The 27592-nt window shown below is 46.8% G+C and overlaps 1 protein-coding gene across 1 annotated transcript in view; it reads right to left on the bottom strand.

The window, feature by feature from the left end:
• Positions 1-16148: 16148 nt before the first annotated feature.
• The window catches only part of LOC119403293 (acetylcholinesterase), a 30704-nt gene continuing 19260 nt past the window's right edge, over positions 16149-27592 (bottom strand). The window contains exons 4-5 of the mRNA XM_049418263.1: positions 19689-20884; positions 16149-16325 (exon numbers count right to left, since the gene is read on the bottom strand). Of these exons, the coding sequence (XP_049274220.1) occupies positions 16178-16325; positions 19689-20884 (1344 nt within the window). The 3' untranslated portion in view covers positions 16149-16177. The remainder of the gene's footprint in view (positions 16326-19688; positions 20885-27592) is intronic.

The following is a 27592-nucleotide window of genomic DNA, read 5'->3' as shown; positions in this document are numbered from 1 at the left end:
TGCCCGCCTTCTCACCTATCTTTTCGAGCTTGAGAGAAATGGCATGGTTTTACGGGATAACCGCCACTTTATTTCTCGCTGTTGCCTGAAGATCAGGAGAACTACTCGATTGCTTCAACTTTCCCCGCAGTTTGTCAGCAACAGAGACGAAGGGGTCGGGGATAGCCGGTTGCCCTCAATCTACCTATCTGCGAGAAGAAGCTGTCGAGAATACAGTGATGGCAGGACTTAACAACTTAACAAGCACGTTATGCAATCCTGCTTGAATGATTCCCTGCTTGACTAGTTTACTATGTGCCGAAGTCTAAGGCAGGAGATGTTTTTTTGGCGTGGGGCTCGTAACTCCAATACACATGCCGGTTAAAAAAGGACAGTTTTAACTTGAGATATTTGAGCACTCCCTCTTCAGCGAACTAATGTGTGATAACGAGCGGCTCAAGGCATTCCTCAAAAACTGACAACGTGCCACGACACAAGGACCCAAACGTGGCGTCGTTACATTCAAACGAAACGAGATAATCATCCACAAACCGGAAGCATTTTGTCACATTGGTTCCTTCCAATCTCGCTTCAGTCTTCTTACCCACATGATGGTCGTGATGGTCGTTTCCGAAGTCAGCGCTAGTCCTCATTGGTTACTCGTCCTTGTGTGTTTCATGCACTGTTCAAGTCGCCAGGGGCAATAAAGCCGCAGCAGTTTGCGCGCAGTCTGGCGCGGGCCGGCTGTACGCTGCCACGATCTTCGCCATTTTGTCCCGTTGCCTTGTCATGGTCGTTTCCGAATTGCTCGACGGTGTCGGCCGTGTGTGCGCGTTGTGCGCTGGCAGCTTGACTGTTCTCGACGGTGGACGTGAACGCCGCATTACGACGGCAGTTGAACAAGCCGTACTGCGAGCGCTGTGGTTTCATTGTGGTCCGGTGTCTCGAGCGAGCCTGCCGCTGTGTGCTACCGAAGCAGGATGATGCGCATGCTGTGTGCTCGACATAGTTCGGAACGCGAAAAGTAAGTAATGCCCCTGTTTTCTGTTTGCTCGTTTATCGTCGCTCAGCCACCTGCAAGTGTCGTTCTGCACTGCTTGTCGCGGGAAAAGTAAAGCAAACAAGAAAAAAAATAGACGGGCATTAGGCACGCATTGTAACAGGTACCTGATGCACGTGTGAAAACTACTGTGATGCATTACATGCTTCGTACGGCCAGTGAATCAACGCGCGAGTGCGCTTCGCTAAGCATATTTTGTGCGATATCACTTATTTCGTTGCGATAAATCATGAATGAAGCAGCATGCCTTCAGGAAATACTCAATGAAGCAAAATGCCACGTTTATTGCGCCGTCACTTGGTCTTAGGTGCACTAAGGCCAACTTAGTTTTCATTTTAATCACTTATACTTGGTTTATTTGTGTTTATCCTCAGTGTCGCCTTGTGCTCTTTATTAACACGTGGCATAACCATGTGCCGTGGGGTTTCATCGTCTACGGTAGACACAGAAGTGAACTACCCTGGCTGTCCTTGTTCCGCCACCACGCAGCTGTCAAAACTCATCGACGCACAAAATATCAGTCAGGCAGAAGACATTGTCGATGATGATGAGACGTTTTTGTACTGTGTGATGTACGGGAAAGAAAAATTGTGATCTCAATAAGTATTCTAATGATTGTGTCCACAGTTGTGCCGCCTCTTCCTAAAATCTGTATTGCATTTGCCTTGAGGTTTCTAAATTTCTAAGCTGTACTTTCAAAATGTACGGTTTAATTGTTGTCCCATGTCGAAGCGGTAGGATAGTTATCTTGCACTATTGCTCGGATGTCATCTTACGAATGTTTAGAGGCTTGGTAATAGTGTTCCGGTTTTAAGTGGACATTGTATCCGGTGACGTATTCAGTGGTTACACATCTCCAACAGTCAGTGCCCTAAAGTAAGATAAAGTTGTACTGAGCTATGTACAAATGCTACGGAATTGAGCCGTGTAACAGTTCGTCATATTCATGAAAATTAAGCATTTATCGCATTTCACCGAATGCAAGGCGAGTTTTCTTCCGGACTTTCGCTGCCCTAAGTCCACCTCTGACCTACCTTTATTCCATTTTCTTGAATCATTTGGGTTGACACCGCCGCCGACAGTGTGTGGCGATGTATCGCGAGATATCATAAATCCTGATCATTTCTCGGCTCTTAAGACGCAAAAGCCATAGGGGCCCCTTATGTCTTTGCCTAAAATGACGAGAAGCAGAAGGCCTTCTCATTTCGGTCGATTATATTGGTCCTTACCCCGGAAGCTTTCTGCACCTAACGTGCTTTTGCAGTGCCTGCGGAATCTGGGGCAATGCAACTTTTTTTCAGCTCTCGTAGTTAATCATTGCCTCCGAGATGGGCACACCTTTGACCAAGCGACAATGTCGTGTGATGACATAATCATACGTGTTACGTCATAGTGATTCTCATGCTGATGTCATACTTTGGTGTCATGCCATGGTGTTGCTAATTGATGTATCACTCGTGTTGACGCCGACGCTGGACGCCAACGACGGTTACATTTCGCGTTGGATGCGTCCAAGTCTTTCGACTTAATAAGGCTTTCGCCTGAAAAAGGGCCTTTGAGTACACGGCAAGTCACTGATAACCGTGCGGATCACGAGTAAATCCATTCATGGTAGCCCTTGGGGAGAGCAAGAGTGCTTCGCGTAGCGGGAGGGAACGGCGGCTGGCCCCAAAATGGCGGCGCACAGAAAACTATGCTGAATTTGGTGGAAGCTGGCAACAGCGTGCCCCATTGCCCGCTGGTTTTGGCTGAGTTTCTTGAAGGCACTTTTTAGGATGTCTCCACCCTTAAAAAACGGCCGGTCATTTAGGCTCCCTAAAGCGTCGTAAAAGCGTCGACCTCGCTCGTAGCATCACGCTAATCCCAAACCAAAAAGAGCGCTGCGACCCGGTCCTGCCTAACCTGGCTGTAACACCGCGTTCCCCGCTTACGCTCGCCCCCAGAAAAATTGCGGCCGGGCTACAGGGACGGCACGACGCGCTTTGCGTTTCCATGTATTCCTGCCGCGGTGTTCAATCACAGTTTAACATGCCGTGGAATGGCGACCAAGTTCGGCGTCCAGTGTGCGACGCGGGCTATCGCACGTCGTTCTCTGATTACGCTTTCACCGTTAACTACCACAGCTACCACAAGGGTTTGTTTAATCAATTACCATGGACGTTAGTCGTCGGGATGGAGATGTACCACCAATCATCAAAGTGGGTGTATCCACGTTAAACGCTGCTATAGCTGCCAGACACCAATATACGTTGTGCAAACTCTCTTTTATCAATGTACAGTAAGCATTTAGTTACTTCTGTAAGGGCACGTTTAACTTTCGTGTTATTCCGATTCCTATGACGGAGGGATAAACCATACTTTTTAATATCTACTACAGTTCTTTTATTTTAGCGTGGTATGTGTAACCTTCAATCGCGAAGAAAATCAACCTTTCGCTGCTGTGGCAATAATATTCTACCAGAAGAAGCCTTATTTTCTGCTGAGCAGCTTCTTCATTGAGGCGTACAGTTACAATAAAGATACAATAAATTTTTTGGAACAGCATCCCAACTACACGTCAACGTTTGCAATGTAGAAGCTCAAAAGCATTAGCTATTTAGCTTGACCTTGTTGCACACCTTCCACATTCACTAGAACGGCGGTGTGATGCTGGATAAAGGTAAGGGGGTATCTAGTCCCCATAAATCAGATCAATAAATAAATAAATAAGATGAGTATATAACAGCCACTGTATGTCGTGCTTTATGGCGCGCATAAGTGCTAACTGCGGCCCCGCCACGGTGGTCTAGTGGTTATGGCACTCGACTGCTGACCCGAAGGTCGCGGGATCAAATCCCGGCCGCGGTGGCTGCATTTTCGGTGGAGGCGAAAATGTTTGAGGCCCGTGTACTTAGATTTAGGTGCACGTTAAAGAACCCCAGGTGGTCGAAATTTCCGGAGCCCTCCACTACGGTGTCTCTCATAATCATATGGTGGTTTTGGGACGTTAAACCCCAGATATTATTATTAAGTGCTAATTGCGTAAGCAGATGATCGTCGAACAGCGGAAAACGTGCCGCTGCCCCTGCGCGCAGTGCAGCTCGCGACAGTACAGGCCGAACACGCGCACCAACTGCACGTTTGGGTGTATGCTAGTAAAAACACCCTTGTGACTTTACCACCTACATAGCTAACGTTTATATGGGAAAGCAGATGGTCTTCGAACAGCTCAGAATGCGCTGCTGTCACGGAAACGCGCGTAGCTCGCGACACAAATAACCGAAATTCTTGAGAGCACAAGCACTTGGAATAGACATATGGTGTTCGGAGACCTCTAGGGGCCTTCGTCCCGCTGGTATCCTCGAATTTTCGGTGAGTGATACATCCGCAATTTATGGAGAAGCACTCCAAGAGACACGCGTTAACCGTTCTTGCGGCATGGCACACAGCGAACCGAAGTCAGAGCTGAAGGTGTTTACATTGGCCTTGACGAGTACATGACACCCCGAAAACTATTTACTGACATAATGTATGCTCAAACACACGCATATGGCACAAGAACACCAGCTAAATGTACCCACCGCTTCATAACGAGCATGCCGTCTTCTACAAACTAACGATGCGCGAGACCGTTCACGCGCGTTCTCTCGAGCGAGCAAGCGGCTTCGCACGGCATGGATTTGGATTGATGCGGTGGTTGCGGCTGCCGCAGCAGCTGATTTAAAAAAAACCCGCATTTCCCCGAAGGGGAGTATGAGGAAGTGCGAAGCACGGGGTGATGCTATGAGGGGGCGCGCGCGACTAAACTGCAGAGCCGAGCGAAGGAGACGGCAGCGAGAGAGCACGCGCCAACCGACCCACGGAGGTCTGGCCGTTTTTAAGGGCAAAGCACTTTTACTGATGATGATGATGATCTGTCTTCCGAACTCGTTCCAAAGAACCCGCAACGCGTTCAACTTGTTGGCGGCGTTGCGCACGCCCGAGATGGGGCTCAGGTTGTTGTCGAACCACAGTCGATCGCACACCGCGCAGCTATATCCGAAGCTGCGGTCCAGGAAGTCTCGCTTGAAGCGCGCGTCCGGCCGATCGAATTCGAGGGCCCGCGCTCGCTCACGCATCGCGCGTCCCCGCGCCAGATCGGCTTCGGGGTGCTCGGCTCGCTTCGCACGCTTTCGTTCGGCGTCTCGCCGCCGGCCTTCATCACCACAGGCAATGCGCGGGGCGCGCGCAGCCACGGAGCGGAGGGCGGAGCGCGCGCAGTCACGTGGGGCGTGACGTCGCTGCGCCGTTGCTACAGACGCTCCTCTCCGCTCCTCGCGCCGTTGCTATGGGACGGCGGATTCAGGGTCGCTTATAAAGTGCATTCGCACTTAAAAAATGGCGCTGATTTTAAGACAATGAAAAGAGACGGCTGTCACGCTGTCTTAATTATTTTGGTTTCTTGCCCTGGAAGTCTGTGCTGAGAGGACCATGTCCCTCATGATTGCCGGTGCCTTCAGCATTGCTTTATCATAGCCCAACAACGCCTGCATCTTAGACAGCATGAAAGACGGCCTGGATGGGTACAGGACATCGCAAGACCTCGGTAGCACGTCCAGGACAGGAGGCATCATAGATCATTTCTTCGTAAAAGCCATTCGCGGTTTTCACCAGCTCTACTATACCTAGCACTTCACTACACTTTGACCATTCGTAGCCGCGATCACGAACGGATCCGATAACAAGTCCTGTCCAGCTGCTGGTGCTCACTGATCACGGTGATCATGTCCTTATTCAAGAACTGCCGAGAACTCCTTCCATACATGTACACGCGTTCGTGAAACGTGCTTGCGTTCTCCGTCATAACGGATATTTATAAGCATAACAACTGTAACGCAACTCTAACAATTCCAACTGTGACTGTAACGTACGTACAGAGCGCCTGCGCGTGCCCCTCGGCTGTGCATATATCTTTGGAAACTTTTCTGAATAAAGCTTAGTTGCGAGTAGCGCCTGTCCTGTGCATCTGTATTCCTGCATTGTCCTATTCGAATTCGCGCTATCCAGTATTGAAGTATATAAGCACTATATATCAGCTTACGGCGTTTGGTCTCGGTAACACCTATGTTGCTGTTGTCATCGTTAACGAACTCTAAACAACTGCATAGTGCTTATTTTAGCGCAAAAAAGAACGACACTACAAGAAAGAAGACAGAACACAGCGCTTCTTTCTTGTGGTGTCGTTTTTTTGCGCTAAAATAAGTACTATGGATTCTCACCTACTAACCCACCAACGCAATCTCTTGATCTAAACAACTAATAATATAACACATGTGCGACTCTTCAAAATATGTGTGTGCGTATACCATTTGCACATTTGTCTAGCGTCATTCCGTAACGTTTCGCTCAATGTGAAAAATTGTGACACAGTCGCTTTCCTGCGCATGCTTCGCATAACATCGATTCCCACGGTACGTGTGGTCTGCCGAATTTTATGTCCAGCATAACTTACATTCCACGCTCAACATGCGCTTCTGGCCGTTTTGTTGACTGCACATATGCTAGAATTGTTATGGCATCACATGAACTCGAACATAAATCACAGGTCACGCATTATATATATCAGAATATGCCTTTCATTAGCACGGTATATAACATTTTGTACATACATGCATGCATCGCAAACATACGATATACAGTGAACTAGACGTCACGACATGAATGACTTAATTTGCTTCAAAGACAAACGAGTCGATGCGGCTGTTTGCGGGCTGCTTCGCATTGCATCGATTCCCACAGTGCGTGGGATCTGCCGGATTTTCGCTCATTTCTTCTCGCCGAATACGCAGTCTCGCTATTGCTGGCAATCGTTTAACTGTTTTCACAAAATGTGGTGAGCCAGCCATTCCACCTACCTAGCTAGCTTGACGCCATGAAGAGTGTATAAAGCTTTGACGAAATTTTAATGCACTACGATAACATCTTGCTCCGTAATGAATAAGTTCACTGTTTCCCACTGCTCCAAGATATTTCTTGAAAACTAGCTCATAACATGCCATGCGCTATTTAACCACTTGGTTGCGGTGTACATGTACAGACAAGCCCGCTACAGCGAACTTTATCTTCCGTAATTCACTGTACATTGATATTTAATATTACTGTGCAATAGCCCTATGCAAAATCAGCTGCCATCTAGCGGCCGCCGTGCGCATTTCCGCCATGTTGAAGGCTAAGCGCGCTCCGCCTGTGCGCACACGGAGCGTACGTATCAACGTGTGGCGGCTGATAGGAACGGCAATGCCGACATATTTTCGTGCGCCGTGTTGCTCAGATTGAGGAAATCGGAATGGATGGACGGAACGTCATTCACTGACAAAGAGGGAGGCTCATGGCGTCTGTGGGGATAAGCAAACCTTTTTTCAGCACCCAACTTTCCTATTCATGCTAGGAAATCGGGATGCTGAAAAAAGGTTTGCCGGAAACTAAACTCAGTATTAGATTTCCTGGCGGCCGACGAGAACCGGCAGATCGTTCTGTTGTTCTGGCTATATGCTGCTTACGACTAACGCCGTGTTTACATTCGCCGCTCTTAATAGATCCGCTATGTGACAGCATCGGCACTCATCAGAGAACACTCTTCTGTGTCATGCCGGAACGAGACAGATTTTGCACCGTGTGCTTGCAGGCCCAGATGAACCCGCTTCGTGTACAAGCTTCAAAGCTGCATCGCGGCTACTCGCGCATGGCTGCGCTTCTACTGACAACATTACTTTGTCTATTACATAGCGATAACAACTATATGTTACACAGGCAGCTCATGCGCGTCATCGATTCTCAGCGAACAGACCGTGTGTACTAGAGCGTGTTGTTTGTAGTTTGTTTTGAATGCCTCGCGCGTACAGCTACACTATGCGTATTTTTCAAGCATTTCATGTGCTCTCAGTGCCAAATTTGCTCTCAGTACTCCCGCGTGGCGTGGTGATGATCCCGCACGGCCTGCTCCAACAAGAGTTCGGGACGAGTAACAGCAACAGCAACTACAGTAAATTCATGGTGTGCTGCACTTGCAAGGACGCGTTAAGATCGGGTAAGGTGCTCGTGATGAACGGAACTTTAAGTCGACCCATGCGCTGCTTCGCATCCCCACATGGTTCCCTTTAGTGGGAGATGGTGTAATTTTTTGAAGTTTTTGTAGGAGGAAGTTGACAGTGACAATAATAAAAGTAATTTAGAATAATTTGACTGGGTTGTCCTTATACTTGCCAGAATATAGTGCCTTTACAGAGGCAGAATACTGGCTGTCACATTTGCCACTCGCCGCCAACGCGCCGTCACATTTGCCACTCGGAGAAGCGCTCGTGGCGTTGTCTCTCGCGTGCGAGGGCGCGTTCTAGCGAGCTTCTTCTGAGCTAACGCACCGTCTTATTTGCCACTTACTTTACCGTGAAAGGGCTAAGACGAACAGGAGACGCCGACAGCCCGAGCGCATAAGGTGCTTCGCACCTGAATGTACGACCAGCAAATGCTCATGTGCCGCTTCAATCATTTGTTCTAGTTACCTCATTATGTATGCGAAAGTTTTAAGAGATGTTTACGGTGACACCCGCCTGTGATGTAGCAGGGCGGCATAAAGTAATCCTTCCTTATACCGCATCAAAGAGCGAGCGACAGCTTTCGCTTGTGCATAGTTAATTAAACTAACGATGGGCCCAGTGAACATGTACGGCAGAAATGGCGAAAAGAAATGAGTTTGAGGGAAGTGAGAGTGTGGCCGGGGCTTCTTTAAGTTGTAAATTTCGGTCACAGAAGTGTTCACACTACAGGCTTGCATTTCGCGATGCCGCTTGTGTAATTTGTTAGACTGACTTCAGCCCACATGGCAACCGCATTGTTGAAACAAGTGGCTAAACACGTATGACAACGGCTTTGAACTTGTATATACATATATGCGCCGTGAAGTTCGCAGTTGCAGCCTAATGTATTCAGTGAATTCACAGGTAGCTTTCTTTTCCCTCTTATAAGATGACTTCGTCCTGGAAAAAGTTTTTCAGCCATTATATCGTTTAGTTAAATATTTGGGTCGGTAATAATACGTTCATCGTGAAAGAAAGCTTGGCCGTCTCATTCGAGTGACTGCCACACAGGCACTGACGTGTCAGAACCTTGCATGGCCACATTCACCAACCATGTAGCGAAAATGATTCGTCGAGGAGGAGGAGGAAGGAAATGAAGGAAAGGCAGGGAGGTTAACCAGACGCGCGTCCGGTTTGCTACCCTACGCTGGGGGGAAGGGATGAAGGGATTAAAAGAAAGAAAGAAGAGGGAAGAAGGCACTGTCAGACACCATCACGCTGGTGCAAGCCTTAATAATTAGCAGAGTCACCTATAGCCTTCCTTATTATTCATTAAACAAAACTGAAGAATCACAGGTGGATTCAATAATTAGAACAGCTTACAAAACGGCACTCAGGGTTCCCCAAAGCACATCAACAGAGAAATTACTTGCGCTAGGCATCCACGATACTTACAGTGAACTCGCTGCGGAGACTATGATAACACAACGAGAGAGGCTCAGCCAGACCGTGGCGGGCATATTAAAGAGGGTTGGAATTCCACCCTACCCGCAGCATGTGGGCAAGGAGCTCGAGGAGCTTGATCCATCGGACAGGGACCACTTATACGTGGCCCCTTTGCCGAGGAACATGCACCCAGAGCGCCATAAGGGGAGACGTAGGGCTCGCACAGCGTGGCTCCGCGCACTCCTGCGCCGCCTGAACAGGGAAGACGTCTACTATGTGGACGTCGCTTCCTACAGGCAACCACATCCTCTAAAGAAACGTCATGACCATCAAAACTTTGTCGCGGTGGTGATTGACAAACATGGTGAAATAGTAAATGCGCTCTCGTTCAAAGACTCCTCTGTGGCTACCGTGGTTTAATAAAGCATCGCGTCAATAACGACCATACAATCTTCTGGTGCCCGGCTCACGCAGGGTTGGAGGGAAATGAGAAGGCGGATGCCGCGGCTCGTGCATTAACTTTCCGAGCACAGGCTCTGGCCCCCTCAGCAGATTTCCGAACCCCCGCGCCTTCTGACACCTACAACCCCACAATCGCATAAGACCTGCTTGCCCATCAGCGTTTTACCCGACAAGTATTGGCCTCGAGGCCCACTACTGGAAACGCCGTCGCCACCGTCGGCGTGACGTGCTTGGCAGGATCACGTGGTCTCTGCGGCCGCGTCGACTGCTTGTGGAGCACCGCCGCGTGCTTTGAAAACGAGTTTCAAGACCCACATGCGCTGCGGTCTGTTCAAATTCGGAAGTTCTCCCTCATTTTCTACTCAATTGAAACCATTGTAATAGAGTGGCTGCCTCCGAAGGCGACGAACATGGGGCTCTACCGCTCGGTGCCGCAGTGCCGCGCTTACGTTTGCACCGATAACCGCGGGACAAGAAACTGTGCGAAGCATGGGTTGTAAAGCTAAGAACCGGCAGGTAGCCATCGGCTACGAGTCTTGTGTGCAACAAGCACTTCCGCGACGAAGACTTTCGCTACTGCGTCGGGCCTGCGATGTTCGGTGAGAAGCAGATAGCGCGCACTGAGACGATGGCTCGCGCGCTTCCCGCCGGCAAATTATGCTTATCTGCCACAGGATAACAAAAGCGCTACCTTTTACCACGTGCGATGCCATCTCAGAACCCTCCCGTGCGACCTCTTGATTGTCGGCCCCGTGCTCAGCGTCCACGAAATCGGCTGCAGATGCGCAAGTCATTGTTTACATACGTCTAATTAAAAAACGCACGGGTCCCTTATGCATGCGCTAAAGGTGACTAGAAGGCGAAAGCCATCTACTTATCAGTCGATGTACTGATTCTCCTGCGCCCCCCTCCAAAAGCGTTTTGCACCTAACGCGGTTTTGCATGGCCTCCGTGACCGATCACGGAGGCAATGCAAAGCGACCATGACGTGTGAATACGTCATCATGTGACGTCACGTTATGTGACGTCATAATGACGCTACATATTTCGGCGATCTGTGACGCTGTGATGACGTCATGTGGTGGCACCATCACGTGACGATTATTTTTTGCATCACTCGTGTTGACGCCGCTGACGCGGGACGCCAGCGGGCAATTTTCCCATTTCATGAGGCATCTAGGGCTTTCGCCTTAAGTTTTGCATTGCTTCATAAGCTACATAAATTTTGCATTGCCTCCGTGATCGGCCCAACGATCACGGAGGCAATGCAAAGGGACCATGTCTGAATACGTCATCATGTGACATCACGTTATGTCACGTCATGGTGATGTGATAATGAATTTACAAATTTAGGATATCTGTGACGTCATGATGACGTCATCACGTGGCTTATTTTTTGCGTCACTCGTCTTGACGCCGCCGACGGTCAACCTTCCAGTTTGAAGAGGCATCTAAGGCTTTCGCCTTCATAAGCTACGCGACGTTTGCTGGTAGACTAGCGAGAGAGTCAAACGCTGCGGTTGTGTTGCATTTATGTTGGCAATAACATTTTTTCAGTCGAGCGCGTTCCCCTGACGCAAACACAATGTGCTAAAAAGCCCTAATTTATTTGTGCCACTCTCAAACTCACGTTGGGCCTCTCCAACCCCATGTATTTTCTTGGAGCCTCATTTATTTACGTGGGAAAGATGCCACCCTGTTGGCGTTAGACACGACACTGCTGCCAGTATTGCTGGGGTACTCGCCATATAATTACTATCCTGCTTTGTGGCTGCTGGTTGCTGCAATAACTTCTATTTTATTCACCTTTATTTCAAGTTCATGTGGGTCCTAGTTCACAGCTGACGTTTGCAGGACAAGTCCGGCAAACGTTACTGCATTTTCTTTCTTTTCCTAGGCGTTGCATGCTACTACATGCTCGGTCTCGTAGGCTGGTTCCCCTTCCACCAGCAATCTCGAAGCGGTAAAGCTTTGGTCTATGAATATGTTGATGACAGAGAGCGGGAAGTTCACTGGAATGCAAAGGGAACGATAATTAAGGAGCATTAAAAAAAGGCGTCGAATTTGCTCACGTTTTGTGCGAGCACCAAAAGAAATTAATGCACTGAATAAAGAAACAGAAGCAGCGGCATTTGTCCGCTGAGAAGACCGATCAATACGCAGTGCGAGACAACGTGTCAAATGACATTGAAACATACCCGAATTTAGACCGAAAAAAAAAAGAAACACTGGATCGTCGGGACGGCACATCAGAAAGTTGTCATGCGCACCGAAGCTGTAGTTGTAACGAAATTGTTTTTGAACTGCGCTGATAGCGTCCGCGCAACAGTAGTTTGTGTGCTCAAAAATTCTCATATTTTGCGGCCTAAAGTTCACAGCGCGGAGTCAAACCGCGTTCATAGCAAAAGCGAAACCATCAGTACGAACATACATGCAGACGCTCATACATGTAGAGGCACCGTCAGTCGTCGTGAACCCGTGCGATCGCTGGCTTGAGGCTTCTTTCTGTTATGCTCCGTTTGGTTATACAGGCAGTCTACTCTAACAAGATATTTCACATAGTTTGCACTCAGCGAGTGACTACCTTTCATGCAAGAAGCCGGTGAAAGGGATCTCAACGCGGTGACCGCGTGAAGCGGATGCTCGGTTTTCTACAAAGAGACAGCGACTGTGGACTGTCTTGTGCTTTCAGTTCGTCGAAAATGATTATTTCGACAGTAAAGAACACAATTCCTTTCGAAAGTACTTACAGAAATGCCCTGGAGGGCTTCCGCGAGGTGTTTTTGTAGAGCGCCGACCGCAAAACCTATGGGGAGTGCGCCGGCGGTATTTTACCTAGCACGCAATCGAGGCGCGTCCGACAGAGGGCGACTCCGTAACTCCTCGCGGCCAATACGCCCCTCCTGACAAACGCCTAACAGGAGAGGAGGCATTAAATTGGAGAAAAATTCAAACGGGGGTTTATCCCCACTTCAAAAGATTACACGCCATGTTCCCTACGTGCTATCCAAGTTCCTGCCCCTGGTGCGGAGGAAGCCTTACACTCTATTCCATTACCTCGGGCTGCTCTAAACAGACCCCCACACCTGACACACACAAGCACGATACCAACACACACGTTAGAACAGTGGGAGGCGCGACTGTCCAGCTCAGACCTGGCCGATCAGCAAGCGCTGATCGACCAGGTTGAACGGGCAGCCAAGGCCAGTGGGGCCCTCGACTAGGGCTCCCCCAAAAGAATTTTTATTGTAAATAAAGTTTATCTCTCTCTCTCTCTCTAGGTGCAGGTTAAGTTGTGTGTGACGGCTTAAATTTCCGCTGCAGAACGCAGCAGCATTTTTGTGCCACTGTGGATCTTTGACTACACTGAAGCATACCTCCGCAGGCATGTTAGTGCCTTGGAATGTCTGCTGGCCGCAGATCTACAACAATTGACGTTCGTCTGAAAGTCCATATTATTGGTTTGATAAATGTTTTCAACAGGACACGTCAAAACAAATTTCCGCTATTTCTTTACCTAATACTCACACCATATGTGCCAAAATAGGGGTTGCTGTCGTTGGACACAAGGAGAATACTTGAAACTATGTCGCATCCATGCACAAGTGGCAACTCCACGAGAGGACTAAATTAAACACTCTCATAAGAAAAGGCATCAAGAGAGTCCTAGGCATTCCTATGCACACGAGCACAGATAACCTGATGAATCTTGGAGTCCATAGTACCCTTGAAGAAGTCATCGAGGCTCAGCAAATGGCACAGGTCGCCAGGCTTTCAGTTACATCAGCAGGGAGAAAGATCCTGATTGACACGGGGCACAACCCCCCTCACGCTTGAAGGGCAAAACACGCATCTCACTGACAGCATGAGATCTTGCATCAAGGTGTCTTCTCTTCCACGAAATATTCACCCACAGTACAACGTGGGCAGGCGTGTCGCTCGAGCATCCTCTCTTTTAGCTCACGCTCACGCCAACTCTTCGCTTACATGCTTTGTAGATGCCGCCCAGTACGGCGCTTCCGCCCGCTCACTTTGCTGTAGTATCCATAGACACTAAGGGTCGAATTCTATCTTCAGTGTTGGTTCGAACCTCTTCTTCTTAAAAAGCAGAGCAGATGGCCATCGCACTCGCTCTCCTTGATCCGCAACGAACTGATATTTACACTGACTCTAGATCCGCTGCTAGGGCATTCATTTCTGGGTCCGTCTGCAAGGAAGCTTTTAGAATTCTCGCTCACAAGGAACTTACGCACCACACAGTTACTTGATTCCCTGCTCATCTTGGCTCGAAGGTCGGGAGCCTTTCCAATGTCAACGAGCTAGCCCACTCCAAGGGATTTCGTCGGAGCCGCGCCGCGATTTGCGCTGCTCCGACGGAGGAATCAGCCCCCAGACTCCATTTTAGGGACATTTTGACTACTTTCAATGAGGTCACAAAACACTATCAAATGGGCCGCAGGTCTTTCCCACTCCCCACGAAAAGTTGTCTAGGCCACAGGCAATCTCTCTTCTCACGCTTCAGACGGGAACATACACTAGCCTTTCCATTGTTAGTCATTACTCCGACATTTCAGCACTTTGTCCGGACTGTCAAGATCGCAGTGATTTTAGACATATGCTCTGGAGGTGCCCCTCTTTTCAGGGAAGGCATCATGAATTCTCTGAAGAACAATTTTATTCTATGATAAAGAGCCCGGTCCTACTACGCCTCCAGGCTGTGCAGAAGGCCCACGACGCGGCGGTGAGGCTCGGCCTCCCCGTCCCTAGGTTGGAGCGGCCCGCGATCCTCCCCCTATAAAACAGGGGTGGATTCAAAACCGAAGTAAAGTTTTTTTCTCTATTTATCTATTTATTCGCAAGACGGCTACCAGGAATAATATGATATCACGAGGGGCGCGTCACACATAAACAAACGAGTTGAAATTGTTCATGAAGTTTAATAAGGATCGGTGGAATGGTTCTTGCACCCACCTAAGTACTTTTATAGCAAAGTTCGCAATTTAATGCACAGTGAAACACACAATAATGTCCAAGGCGATTTCATCTAAAGAAATATTTCAGTCCACGTAAGTTTGCAATATGATTTCATTTTGAAACAGCGCAAAAGACGCAGGACGCAAAAAAAGACTTGGCAACACGATCGCTGACTAACAACTGAATGCTTTATCCAAGCTTGGATAAAGCATTCAGTTGTTAGTCAGAGCTCGTGTTGTCAATTCTTTCTGTGTCCCAAGTCTTTTGCGCTGTTTCAATATGAAGGCAAAGCAACAAGCCCAACTGCCCCTTTTTGCTGCTTTTTTTGCAATATTATATTACAAAGAAGTTTCGAGTGTACATTCTTAGACCAATGAATGAATCCATCCATCAATCAATCAATCAATCAATCAATCAATCAATCAAGAAAATAATATTTATTGCGCTGCAAATGATATAGATGTTGTGCACAGGTAAAGATTCGGAGATACCGAAGTATGAACTTTCGGGGGGATATATTATAAGAGGTCTTATTGGGGGTTAGTATATTTGTGGCAAGCACTAGCATTTATCCCAGCCACATCCATATATGTATAATGCTAGTATTTATCAGCGATGATTATCATGGTTATGCGGCTGCATTTTCGATCACGTTTCTCGATATTGCACTATCTGGTAATTGGGAGTAACATGTTTGTTCGTGTGCAAATATAACTAAATATTCTTATCGCCTTAAAATTAATATAAGCGTTACACGACAAAACGCATGTGCAGTGCGCATAGTTCACACATGCTGTATTGAGTTAAAGATGACATGCTGTCCCAACAGTGGACTTCTATGTATAAGTTGGAGTCTTATGAATAAGTCCACATGAATGGTAAAGCTGACAAAAGCCACCAAAGGCCCCATATCGAGTGAGCGGTGACGTTGTAATGCATTTGTGTAGATTTGCATTTATTGAAATGTCCATCGCGGAAAATATGGTTCCGGAAGTTATGGAACAGCGTTCATTATGGAATAACATTTGCAGAAACCAAAGAGAAGATGGATGCTTAAAGTCATGAACAAGACTATTTAAGAAGGAATGTCAGCGGAGCCGACGACATTTAACATTAACTGGAACGACATTTCTCAGCCAATATATCGTGTGAATATCTCCAGCGACACTACATGTTCAATATCTCCTTTTGTCGCAACAAGCGTTCTGTTGCGTATTGATGGCGTTTACATTTTCCAGAATTTCTTCCAGACTTCACACTTTTCCATGTGAAAGTCGCGGATGTCCGTAACGTTGTTGCCAGAAATATATACTGAAACCTTGTTGTCAGACGTGTACTTGGGCCACGGTTGGTCTCCTGGAAGCTTCGGCACCCTGAGGACACAAGAGCAATGCATAACATTAGCGTCGTGTTACGTTACTACACTGAAACGAAATCAGTAAATGTCCCGAAAGAAGAATTGACCTGTGTTCTCTCGGCGTTATCACCGCTTTTTACTTCCGACAAAAAGCTGTTTCCCTGACAGTAGAGCTGCCTTACCAAAAACACTAATGCTGCTGCAGGCGAGGGACATTCTGTATTGGCAAAAGACGCCTCTCTATAGGACAAAATGACTTGCATATGAGACGTTCTTGTGGTGGAAATTTGGGGAACATAATGGAACATTGTTCAGCTCATAGAAGGGTACAAATGTCTCCTTTAGAAAAAGCCATACGTCTGATAATGAAAGGATGAAACTGTTTTTTGGTGAACGTAATGAAACAAACCAACATAAAATAGCTATCTGCACAAAAAGAATGTGCCATGCCAGTTAAAAGATCGAACTTCTTGCGCTTCATTTTTATTTTCATTTGGTGCATCCTGCTTTTCTGGTTCTTTTAAAGCCGGAAAATGCATAATTTTTTTAAACCCACATAATTTGAGCCATGGCTTAAAGTGATGGTTGCGAAAATAACAGCACATTGTAAGAAGAAAACGAATATTTAGGGAGTATTTCTGCCACACGACAAGAATGGTTATCTTGCATGCTCGCAATACCTTTCTTGAAAATATGGCTCTCGCCACTTTCCTATAAAGAATGCTGTGCCACGCAAATAGTGCGCACGCCGTTCTTGACGGAGATGTGCCAGGACGGCGGTGCAGGACGATTATTGTTGCGTGACAGAAATATTCTCCGAATACTCGATTTCTTTTGTTAGAGGGTACACTGTGAGAATTTACGAGGGCGAGGTGGAGAGGGGGCGGGACAATGCACAAAGTGTTTCATATCTTCAACTGATTGGTTTTTCTATGCCAGCCGGTAGCGAGATGCCTCATGTATACTATGAGCTAAGGTCTTGCTACGGCCAGAATATAACCGAAGAAATCTTTTGCTTTTTAATGATGTAGGGAAGCTAAGTTGATGCACGTGCCGCAAAACACATCGCTTCATTTTGACAGAGCGCGTTCAACCTCTTGGATTGAAGCGGGTGTGATCACATAGCGACAATCCTGCCATGCGGCTGTGCGCTCTCGTGCGGCAGTTCGAAGACTATGACATAGGCAAAATTTCTAAATTTGGGCTATAATAGTGGCTATAATTTGGGCTATAATAGACAGTGGCGTCGCGCAATACCCATTTTGGTTATACCAAGCTAGCGAAACGGCCGGGAATGCACAATGAGCGCGGCATGTAAATCATGACATACATAACCTGCATGTCATGATTTCCATGTTACCACCTCTCATTTACGTTCGTCATGCAGTCGCGTCGCGCAATACCAATTTTGGTGTATGTCAAGCAAGCGAAACGGCACGAGTACGTCATGAGCATGACATGTAAATCATGTCGTGCATGTCATGCATGTCATGATTATCATGTTACCACGTCTCATTTACCTTCGTCATACAGTCGCTTCGCGCAATACCGATTTTGGTGTACATCGAGCTAGCGAAGCGGCCGCGAATGCATCATGGCTGCGAATTAAGTCATGACATACATGACATGCATGTCACGGTTTTCATCTTACCAACTGTCATTCATGTTATTCATACAGTCACATCGCGCAATATCAATTTTGGTGTATATCAATCTACTGAAACTGCCGCTAGCGCATCACGAGCGTGGCGTGTAAATCAGGTCGTACATGACTTGCATGTCATGACTTTCATGCTACCACGTCTCACTAAGGTTCGTCATACTGTCGTGTCACGTAACACCAATTTTGGTGTATATCACGCAAGCGAAACGGACGCAAATGCACCATGAGCGTGGCATGTAAATTATGACATACATGTCATGGATGTCATGGTTTTCGTGCTACCACCTGTTATTCATGTTCTTCATAAAGTCACAGCGCACAGTACCAATTTTGGTGTATATCAATCTAGCGAAACGGCCGCGAGTGCGCCATGAGCGTGGCATGCAAATCATGTCATACACGACATGCATATCATAATTTTTATGTTACCACGTGTCAGTTATGTTCGTCATACAGAAATGTCTCGTCATACCAGTTTTCGTATGTATCCCGTCATTTAAACGGCCGCGAGCGCCCCGAGACCATGTCATGCAAATCATGCTGCACATGACATGCGCGTCATGATTTGCATGTTAGGACCTGTCATTATGTTCGTCATGAATTCTTGTCACGCCATACCAGTTTTGGTATATATGAAATTAACGGAACGGCCGCAAGAGCCCAAAGGCCGTGGAATGTAAATCATGCTGTTCATGACATGCGTGTCATGATTTTCATGATATGACCTGTCATTTATGTTTGTGATAAGGCCATGTTATGACAACCAAATTTTGGTGCACATCCAATTAACGGAACGGCCAGGGAGCCCAAAGGCCGTGGAATGTAAATCATGCTTTTCATGACATGCGTGTCATGATTTTCATGATTTGACCTGTCATTTATGTTCGTAATAAGGCCATGTTATGACACACCAATTTTGGTATACATCCGATTAACGAAACGGCCAGGAGAGCACAAAGTCGTAGGCGGCTAGATAGATAGATAGATAGATAGATAGATAGATAGATAGATAGATAGATAGATAGATAGATAGATAGATAGATAGATAGATAGATAGATAGATAGATAGATAGATAGATAGATAGATAGATAGATAGATAGATAGATAGACACGCTCAAAGTCGCAGAAGTTCGCTAAGAAATGCTTCGCATTTAAAAATAAAATGACGGCACAACTCACCTGAGAATGATTCTTTGTACGTGGGAATTATGGGAGCCAGCATGATGTTCTAAAGCATGCTTTGATATTAGTTCTCTTGACTGCATTTTGTCAACTGTCCGTCTATGTATTCCTACCTCTACCGCACTCCCTCGCTGACCTGAGCTATCTCTGTGTCCTGTTTTCTTTCTCTGGGAAACTAAGTTTCTTGCACCAATTCTAAGATACAGGTGACCAAAAAAAAGCTTTTTTGGTGCCGCATTCCGTACAAAGAAGAGAGGCTTCTACATTCTAATGGTGCTTCTGGCAGCGTATGCAAAGGTCGTTTGAACATGAAAGCAACATTTTATAGAGTTGACGATCTCAGATCGCAGATATCAACAATGATATTTCGAAGAGACAACGAGAAAGTTAAGTCAATACAAAGCTGTTTATAGTCGAGGCCGTATGTCTCGGAGATATCCTACACTTGTGATTAACTGTAAATGCCCTCGATAAGCCCCATGGCAGACCTCTCGTCGCTACACAGAACGTTTCATGAATGTCTATTAACCCACCCGGTTGAAGCGAACGTCGACAAAGCCGTGATATCCAACTCTGACACGCGGGCATCTTCAGCAGTGTAATTCCTTTGGTCGACAAGAGGTCTACCCAACATGTAGTTAACGTCGTAGCTGTGAGGTGTCCCCATCCACGACGGAAGCGGATTCTTCCTGGACTGGTGACCGAACACGTAGGTGAACACCGACTGATTCCTGTTCGAATGTTCCGCAGCCGTGAAGTGCATGGGACAAAAGAATACAGAGTCGGATAGGTAGTCGGTATAGGCACGCCTTAGCAATTCATTGTCAAAAGCCTCGGCTTTGTACACGTCCAGTGGTTTCGAAAAATTCGTCTTGAGCCAGGGGAAGATTAGAAAATGCAACGTTTGCTCCAATCTCTTACGATCGAAGTGGTCGAGGTTGTTCGGGAGGGATCTCAAAGCCGTTGCTCCCTCGTCGGAGGTCACTCCGGCCATGAGGTCGGCTGCGTTGAACAGTCCTTGTTTGACCGCCGCGCTCGGATCCATGGGAAGAAAATCGTTGGGAAAGGTAGGTAGAAACGGAAAGAACTTGGGACTTAGGACAGTGTTCGTGACACGTACGAGCTCAGAGGCGTTCTTAGAGCGGAGGCACTCAAGAACGTATTCCGGGTCTGTGGTCAAATTTCGCTCACTATCTGCACAGTCCACTGCTTTGGCGACGAGGTCTCCCTTACTTATACTATCACTTGATGGCTCAATAAAGTCGCGACCGTGCAGAGTTCCGCTCATCAGACATGCTCTGGCGAAGAGACCGTTGCTCAAGGGTGAGATCACATGGCCGTGAACGCTCATACCGCCGGCGCTGTCGCCGAAAATGGTCACTCTCGAAGGGTCCCCGCCGTACTGGTCAATATTACCGCGGATCCAATTCAGGGCCAAGTTTTGGTCCAGTAGACCTACATTGCCTGGAGCTTCTGGGAACTGCGCGTCCAGGAAGCCCAAGAACCCGAGTCGATAGTTGAAGCTCGCTACTACGAGACCCGTTCTCGCTGCAAGAACGACACCGTTGCACACGTCCTGAGCAGATGAGCCATGCGTGAATCCACCGCCATGGATCCAAACAAGCACAGGAACGGTGCCTCCGGCGCGCTCTTGCGGGCTCCATATGTTTAGCTGCAGACAGTCTTCCGTGAGCTGGACGCTTGCAAAGGCTTTGGGATTTGACACGACCTGCGTATGCAACAGACGAGTGATTACGTCTACAATGTGAGGAAAGCTGAACGTAATGGTATCGACTGACTTCATTCAATAGGACGGCAATGTGACAATTACCAAGGCGTGATTTCCCCAATGTACAGCGGTACAAGAAGGTAACCTGGGAGCTGTTGAGCTTAGTTATAGTTCTACCCAGGATCGGAAGAAAGGAAAGGGCCTAGCTTATCACTTTTCAACGCATCCGGGCGTCATAGAATATACCTGCGGAGTGCGTGTCCCGTCTGATAGCCTTTTTTATTACTCGGTAAAAGTACATTACAGAGCCCATGGGGAGCATTGAGTAAGGGGAGCATCACAGAACAAAAGAAACCAATACAAGAATGCGAAAAGAGTTTCCAGTACTAATGTGCTGGCAACACGGTGAAGCAAACCGAATTAAATGGCAAAGCAATACTAATAATACCCGAAAAAAGAATGAAAAATAACACTCATGTTTAACAGATGAGAAAATGACACCATCTCCCGCTAAAGGGAACCATGAGGCGATGCGAAGCACCGTTTCGGCATGTCGAAGCCGCGTTTCAGAGGGGGAGTGGAGAGGGGTAGTGGAGATGGGACGTGGGGAGGAAAGTGAAGTGGAGAGGGGGGAGTGGGGAAGTGGACAGGGAAACTTTAGGAGAGGGAAGTGAAGCGGAGAGTTAAAAGGGGGAGAGGGGAGAAGGGGAGTGGAGAGAGGGTTTTCGCATGTGTAGTAAGGGTGGTCACGCCGCACACCACCGGTTTGAACTCCGCTATAAGATGCTTTGCATCTAAAAACAACGTTCATGCGAAAGGAGCAGCGCATACCTTACAAACATTTTTAAATGCGAAGCATTTCTTAGCGAACCTCTGGCACTTTGGGCGTTTCTATCTATCTATCTATCTATCTATCTATCTATCTATCTATCTATCTATCTATCTATCTATCTATCTATCTATCTATCTATCTATCTATCTATCTATCTATCTATCTAGCTGTCTACGTCTGGGTGATCTCATGATCGCCTCCTTAACTTGGTGTAGATCAAAATTTGCATGGCAGGGTAAGAGGATTTGCCGAATATGATTGCCGGGTCATGACATGAATAACGTTAAAATCCTGTCGCGTACGTCGTCAAACCCTTTCCACTAGACACGTGTGGCACATACCCGTTACCACGGCCGCGGTGTACAGGTATGCGCCACAGGTGATCAGTTTATATCTACCCAGGAGCAGCGAGAACAGACATTGGTAACTTAAACGCGATAGCGTTATTAGTAGTAGTACAAACTTTATTGAACTGAAGGGAATTAGGGCGAAGGTGGGTGGGTCCCTTAGTCCAGGACCCCACTGGCCTTTGCGGCTCGCTGGGCCTGATGGAGTAGAGCTACTTGGCTCTCCCGATCATTGCTCGCAAGCCAGACCTCCCAGTGCCTCTCGAATGGGTGTCTACCTAATAAGGGCGAATTGATTTCGGGTAGCCTGAGTGTACACGTCCACGTTATGTGGGTGAGAGATGGCCGCTCCCTGCACCAAGGACATGTGTCCGGGTACTGCGTTGGGTGGATTTTGTTGAGAATTAACAGATTGGGGTACGTGTTAGTTTGTAACCGGCGCCAGTCCCTAGCCTGCCCGATATTGAGTTTGGGGTGTGGTGGGCTGAATTTTTGCCTTCATTTCCTTTGTGCCTCCAGGATGTCGCGTGGGGTGACTGGAGATTCGTGAGAGTCTCGATCGGTGCCCGGATACTGATTGCGCGAGCTTTACCGTCTGCCCTCTCGTTACCCTCCAGCCCCGCGTGTGCAGGACTCCAAATGATAGCGTGATATTGTTGCATGTGCGTTCCTAAGATTTTCGCAGTAACGTGATAGCGTTAAGAAAAACCGAAATCGGCAGCGTTGACCCGACGAATGAAAAGAATGAAAATTAGGATCCCAGCAGAACTCTAACCCAACCATTCTGCGTGGCAATCCTGTATCCTACCACAGAGCCACGCTAGGTCTATCAAACAGTTTGGAAAAAAAGCCTATGCAGGCGTAATATGGGTGCAACGTGAATTGTGGTTGTGGTGGGGCCTATCTAATTTTACAAGAAAGCAATAAACACTACATATGTACTCCTACAATACAGGCGTCATATCAAATTAACCTCTGTGCTTCCAGTGTTGGCTCCGCTTTTATAGCAGTCTAATATACATTACATTTGTATTCCTATGATTCAGCAAGCTATATTGAAGCAATGCTCGACCCCGGAGGAATACATTAACGAAAGTTACGTACATCATCGCACCGTAAAGTGCACCTAGTCCGCCAGAACAACGTACTGTCCTCTTTATTTCTTACAAGGCTGGGCGATGGCCTCATGCTGACCGAGAATGATGGCAGATTGATTGACAGCCCCCTTTTAGACTAGGCTAGGTAGGGCGCATACGCCTATGTAGTCTACGAATACGACAAGCGGTATCCACTGATGTTGGTCTACGTAGCCCTATCTAGGCCTACCAGCCTCGACGGCCTATAACTCACCAACGCGAAGGGTGACTTCAGGCATCGACATGTCGCCGGCTCTATCGACAGATAATTTGTCGACGAAATGGCCGAGGCATCCACGATTTCCAACGCGCGTACGATACCTCATACTTCACTACACATGGACCTCTCGTCACCGCGATCGCGACCGGACCCGATAACAAGTCATGACCCTGCTTGTGCTTACTGATCACGGTGATGATGCCCTTGTTCAAGAACTGTCAAGAACTTCTTGCACACATGCACACGGGTTCGTGAAACGTGCGTGCGTTCTCGGGGCACGTATAAGCACTACATATTAGTTTACCGATTCTGGTGTTGGTAATACCCACGTTTCCATTGGCAGCGTTACCCAACCGTAAACAGCTGGTTATATAACACATATTCGACTCTTCAACACTTATATATGTGTGTGTATTAAATTTATACAAATGTTTTATGTGATTTTGTAACGTGTCGCTAAGTAAAAAAATTTACGCCACAGTCACCTACCCGCCGCATGCTTCGGATAACATCGACTCCCACGGTACGTGGGATCTGCCGATTTTTTTTTAGATAGTCTATATAAAGTTTGTAGACACATTTCAATGAAATCAATTCGCGTTCTTTAGCTGTGTTCTTTAGACTGTTCTACAGACAATCTATAGAGAAGTGGCCACACTCGTTTTTATAAACTAGTCTACAAAAAAAGTCTAAGTGTAAAGACTGGCTATAGAAGGTGTGTAGATTTGTCAATTTTTTGTCGACGTTTATCTATACATTGCCTGTAGATTCTTCTTAGACAAAATATTAAATCTATATAATGGCAAACTAGTTTACAGGAAGTCTACCGACAATCTATAGAGTGTCTAAATCCATTTTTGTAATGGATTGGTCGCGTAAACAAAAAAAGAGCAGCAAAAATGCACATTGCTTGAGCACACATACAAACAACAAAACATAAACTACAGAGGACTGTGCCCGAAGCAGTTCATCGCACTATGACCTCTAGGAAAATAACGTTCGCAACTTCGAGTAGTTGAGACTAAAATCTTAAAGTAAGTTATATACTGCAGCCCATTTAAGAAATCTCTTACACATAAAACGGAAAACCGTACATGAAACTATTCGTGTCTCACGTCTTCTTCTACTCGGCGTAGTAACCACTCTTCAATGCAACTGTTGTTTTTAGGGGCGAAGCTCCTTAAGGCGGCACCCGTTCGTCCCTCGTAATCGTCGTGGTCGTAGTAGTGAGTAACAAGTCTTACGCTTTGACCTCCAAGGTGGTGCCGGTGGGAGATTTCTCCTGTGCGTTGTTGAACAATAAAAAATTGCCAGCGTGCGCGTTAACTAAAAGCCGAATTCTTCTGTCTCTCATTCCCCATTAGCAGCCATTGGCATGTTCCAGTAGGAAACGTTAGTAGAAGTAGAAGTGTAAGTGTTAGCTAAAAGCCGACTTCTTCTGTCTCTCATTGCCATTAGCAGCCATTGTTTACCTCCAAGGTAGTGCCTGGTGAGATTTCTCCTGTGCGTGATTAAACAATAAAAATTTTGTTCAAAACGCCGTTGATTGATGAAATAAACCAGCGAAAGACGCCAGATGTTTTGTAAAAGCAGAACGAAAGAACGCCAGATGTTTTTCTTAAAGTGTAGTAGTAGTAGTTATATGTAGCCACCTCGCCCGATCGTCAACGGGCGAGGTGGACAGGCAACGGCGCGAGGACCCTGCCGTACGAGAGTTAAATCACACTAAAAGACATACTTTGCGGGCGATACACTCTAGTGAGCTTTCAACTTTTCGTCTTAATGTACATGATAAAGAAATTATTTCTACGAAAAACGCAAGGCACACCTTGAGCAATATGTTTGGTTTTGGGACGCTAAATGGAACCATGAGGCGATGCGAAGCCGGAGCACTTGCACGATCGCGTTCCGTTGGCTTTCGTTGGGCATGCTACCGACCTCGCGTCGTGGAACGCGCGTCCTGTCTTCCCTCTAGCCTTGCCTTTAATTCGCACAGGGCGAGCGGGGAATGCGGTCGCTCTTGGCGCTCTTTCGCTCGGGAGCGGACTTCTTCCTTGCATTTCACCGATCACAAGTGATAATGAAGGGACCACGTAAACCAACAGTACAATAAAAGTTTGATGTTTAATATATACACGATGTTTCACACTCTTTATATTATGTACTGGGCGCATTTCACGGAAGAGTTTCACGGTTTACAGATGATTCCCTCCGTAGCTTCGCCCCACTCATCATCATTCACCCCGTGGATATGCTGTGATTTTTTATTGTTTACTCAAGCACAACGAAAACTGTATTTGTTGCGTCTTCGAAGCTGAAAAAAAAAATCACAGCATATCCACGGGGTGAATGATGATGAGTGGGGCGAAGCTACGGAGGGAATCATCTGTAAACCGTGAAACTCTTCCGTGAAATGCGCCCAGTACATAATATAAAGAGTGTGAAACATCGTGTATATATTAAACATCAAACTTTTATTGTACTGTTGGTTTTCGTGGTCCCTTCATTATCACTTGTGATCGGTGAAATGCAAGGAAGAAGTCCGCTCCCGAGCGAAAGAGCGCCAAGAGCGACCGCATTCCCCGCTCGCCCTGTGCGAATTAAAGGCAAGGCTAGAGGGAAGACAGGACGCGCGTTCCACGACGCGAGGTCGGTAGCATGCCCAACGAAAGCCAACGGAACGCGATCGTGCAAGTGCTCCGGCTTCGCATCGCCTCATGGTTCCATTTAGCGTCCCAAAACCAAGCATATTGCTCAAGGTGTGCCTTGCGTTTTTCGTAGAAATAATTTCTTTATCATGTACATTAAGACGAAAAGTTGAAAGCTCACTAGAGTGTATCGCCCGCAAAGTATGTCTTTTAGTATGATTTAACTCTCGTACGGCAGGGTCCTCGCGCCGTTGCCGGTCCACCTCGCCCGTTGACGATCGGGCGAGGTGGCTGCATATAACTACTACTACTACACTTTAAGAAAAACATCTGGCGTTCTTTCGTTCTGCTTTTACAAAACATCTGGCGTCTTTCGTTGGTTTATTTCATCAATCAACGGCGTTTTGAACAAAATTTTTATTGTTTAATCACGCACAGGAGAAATCTCACCAGGCACTACCTTGGAGGTAAACAATGGCTGCTAATGGCAATGAGAGACAGAAGAAGTCGGCTTTTAGCTAACACTTACACTTCTACTTCTACTAACGTTTCCTACTGGAACATGCCAATGGCTGCTAATGGGGAATGAGAGACAGAAGAATTCGGCTTTTAGGTAACGCGCAGGCTGCGAATTTTTTATTGTTCAACAACGCACAGGAGAAATCTCCCACTGGCACCACCTTGGAGGTCAAAGCGTAAGACTTGTTACTCACTACTACGACCACGACGACTACGAGGGACGAACGGGTGCCGCCTTAAGGAGCTTCGCCCCTAAAAACGGATGCTTGATAGAGGATAAAACCACTTTCTGCTTGATACATTACAGAATTAAAAGAGAAAAGTTTATACAACATCAGCCTGAATAGTTTCTGCAACGAACAAGCCAGAGAAAATGCATACATCTTTTTTCATTAGAAGATACTATATCAATATATAATAAAAACTCATAACGTGCACGCACGTGCGTGCAGATATGCTTACAGCCATAAATAAGTTTTATAGCAATGACACAAGTTCGCTAGTAACTCATGGCTTGCTACATTTCTTGCTTTGCCACGGCGGCTGCTTTTTTAATGGCAGTGATATGTAAAAAAGACCCATGTGCTTACATTTAGGTACACGTTAAAAAACCCCAGATTGTCAAAATTATCCAGGAGACTTCCGCTACGGCATGCCTCATAACCATATCGTAGGTTGGCACGTAAAACACCAGCAATTAATAATTATTATTGTATTGATTGCGTCGCTTAATTCTCATAACCAGAAAATAATTTTAATGTTTTATATTGAACTTCGGAAAATACTGATCTGCCATAACAGGATCCGTGAGCTCATAAGCGACGGAAAATATCATTTAGGTGACAGATATTCTCAAAGTTGACTTCCGCTTCTGTCGGTCATTCCACATAAAATAAAGACTGGCGTGTCTTTGACGCCATTTGATTAAGCGTTTATTGCGATGTTCATTATGCGCTAACACCTCGAATTATATTTTTCAAGGAGCGCACCAGCATTCGCCTCGAGA

Source organism: Rhipicephalus sanguineus, chromosome 8 (genome assembly GCF_013339695.2).
Source record: "Rhipicephalus sanguineus isolate Rsan-2018 chromosome 8, BIME_Rsan_1.4, whole genome shotgun sequence".
In the NCBI taxonomy this organism is placed as follows: Eukaryota; Metazoa; Arthropoda; class Arachnida; order Ixodida; family Ixodidae; genus Rhipicephalus; species Rhipicephalus sanguineus.
Note: the sequence above shows the minus strand (reverse complement) of the source record. Positions and strands in the feature narration are given on the sequence as shown.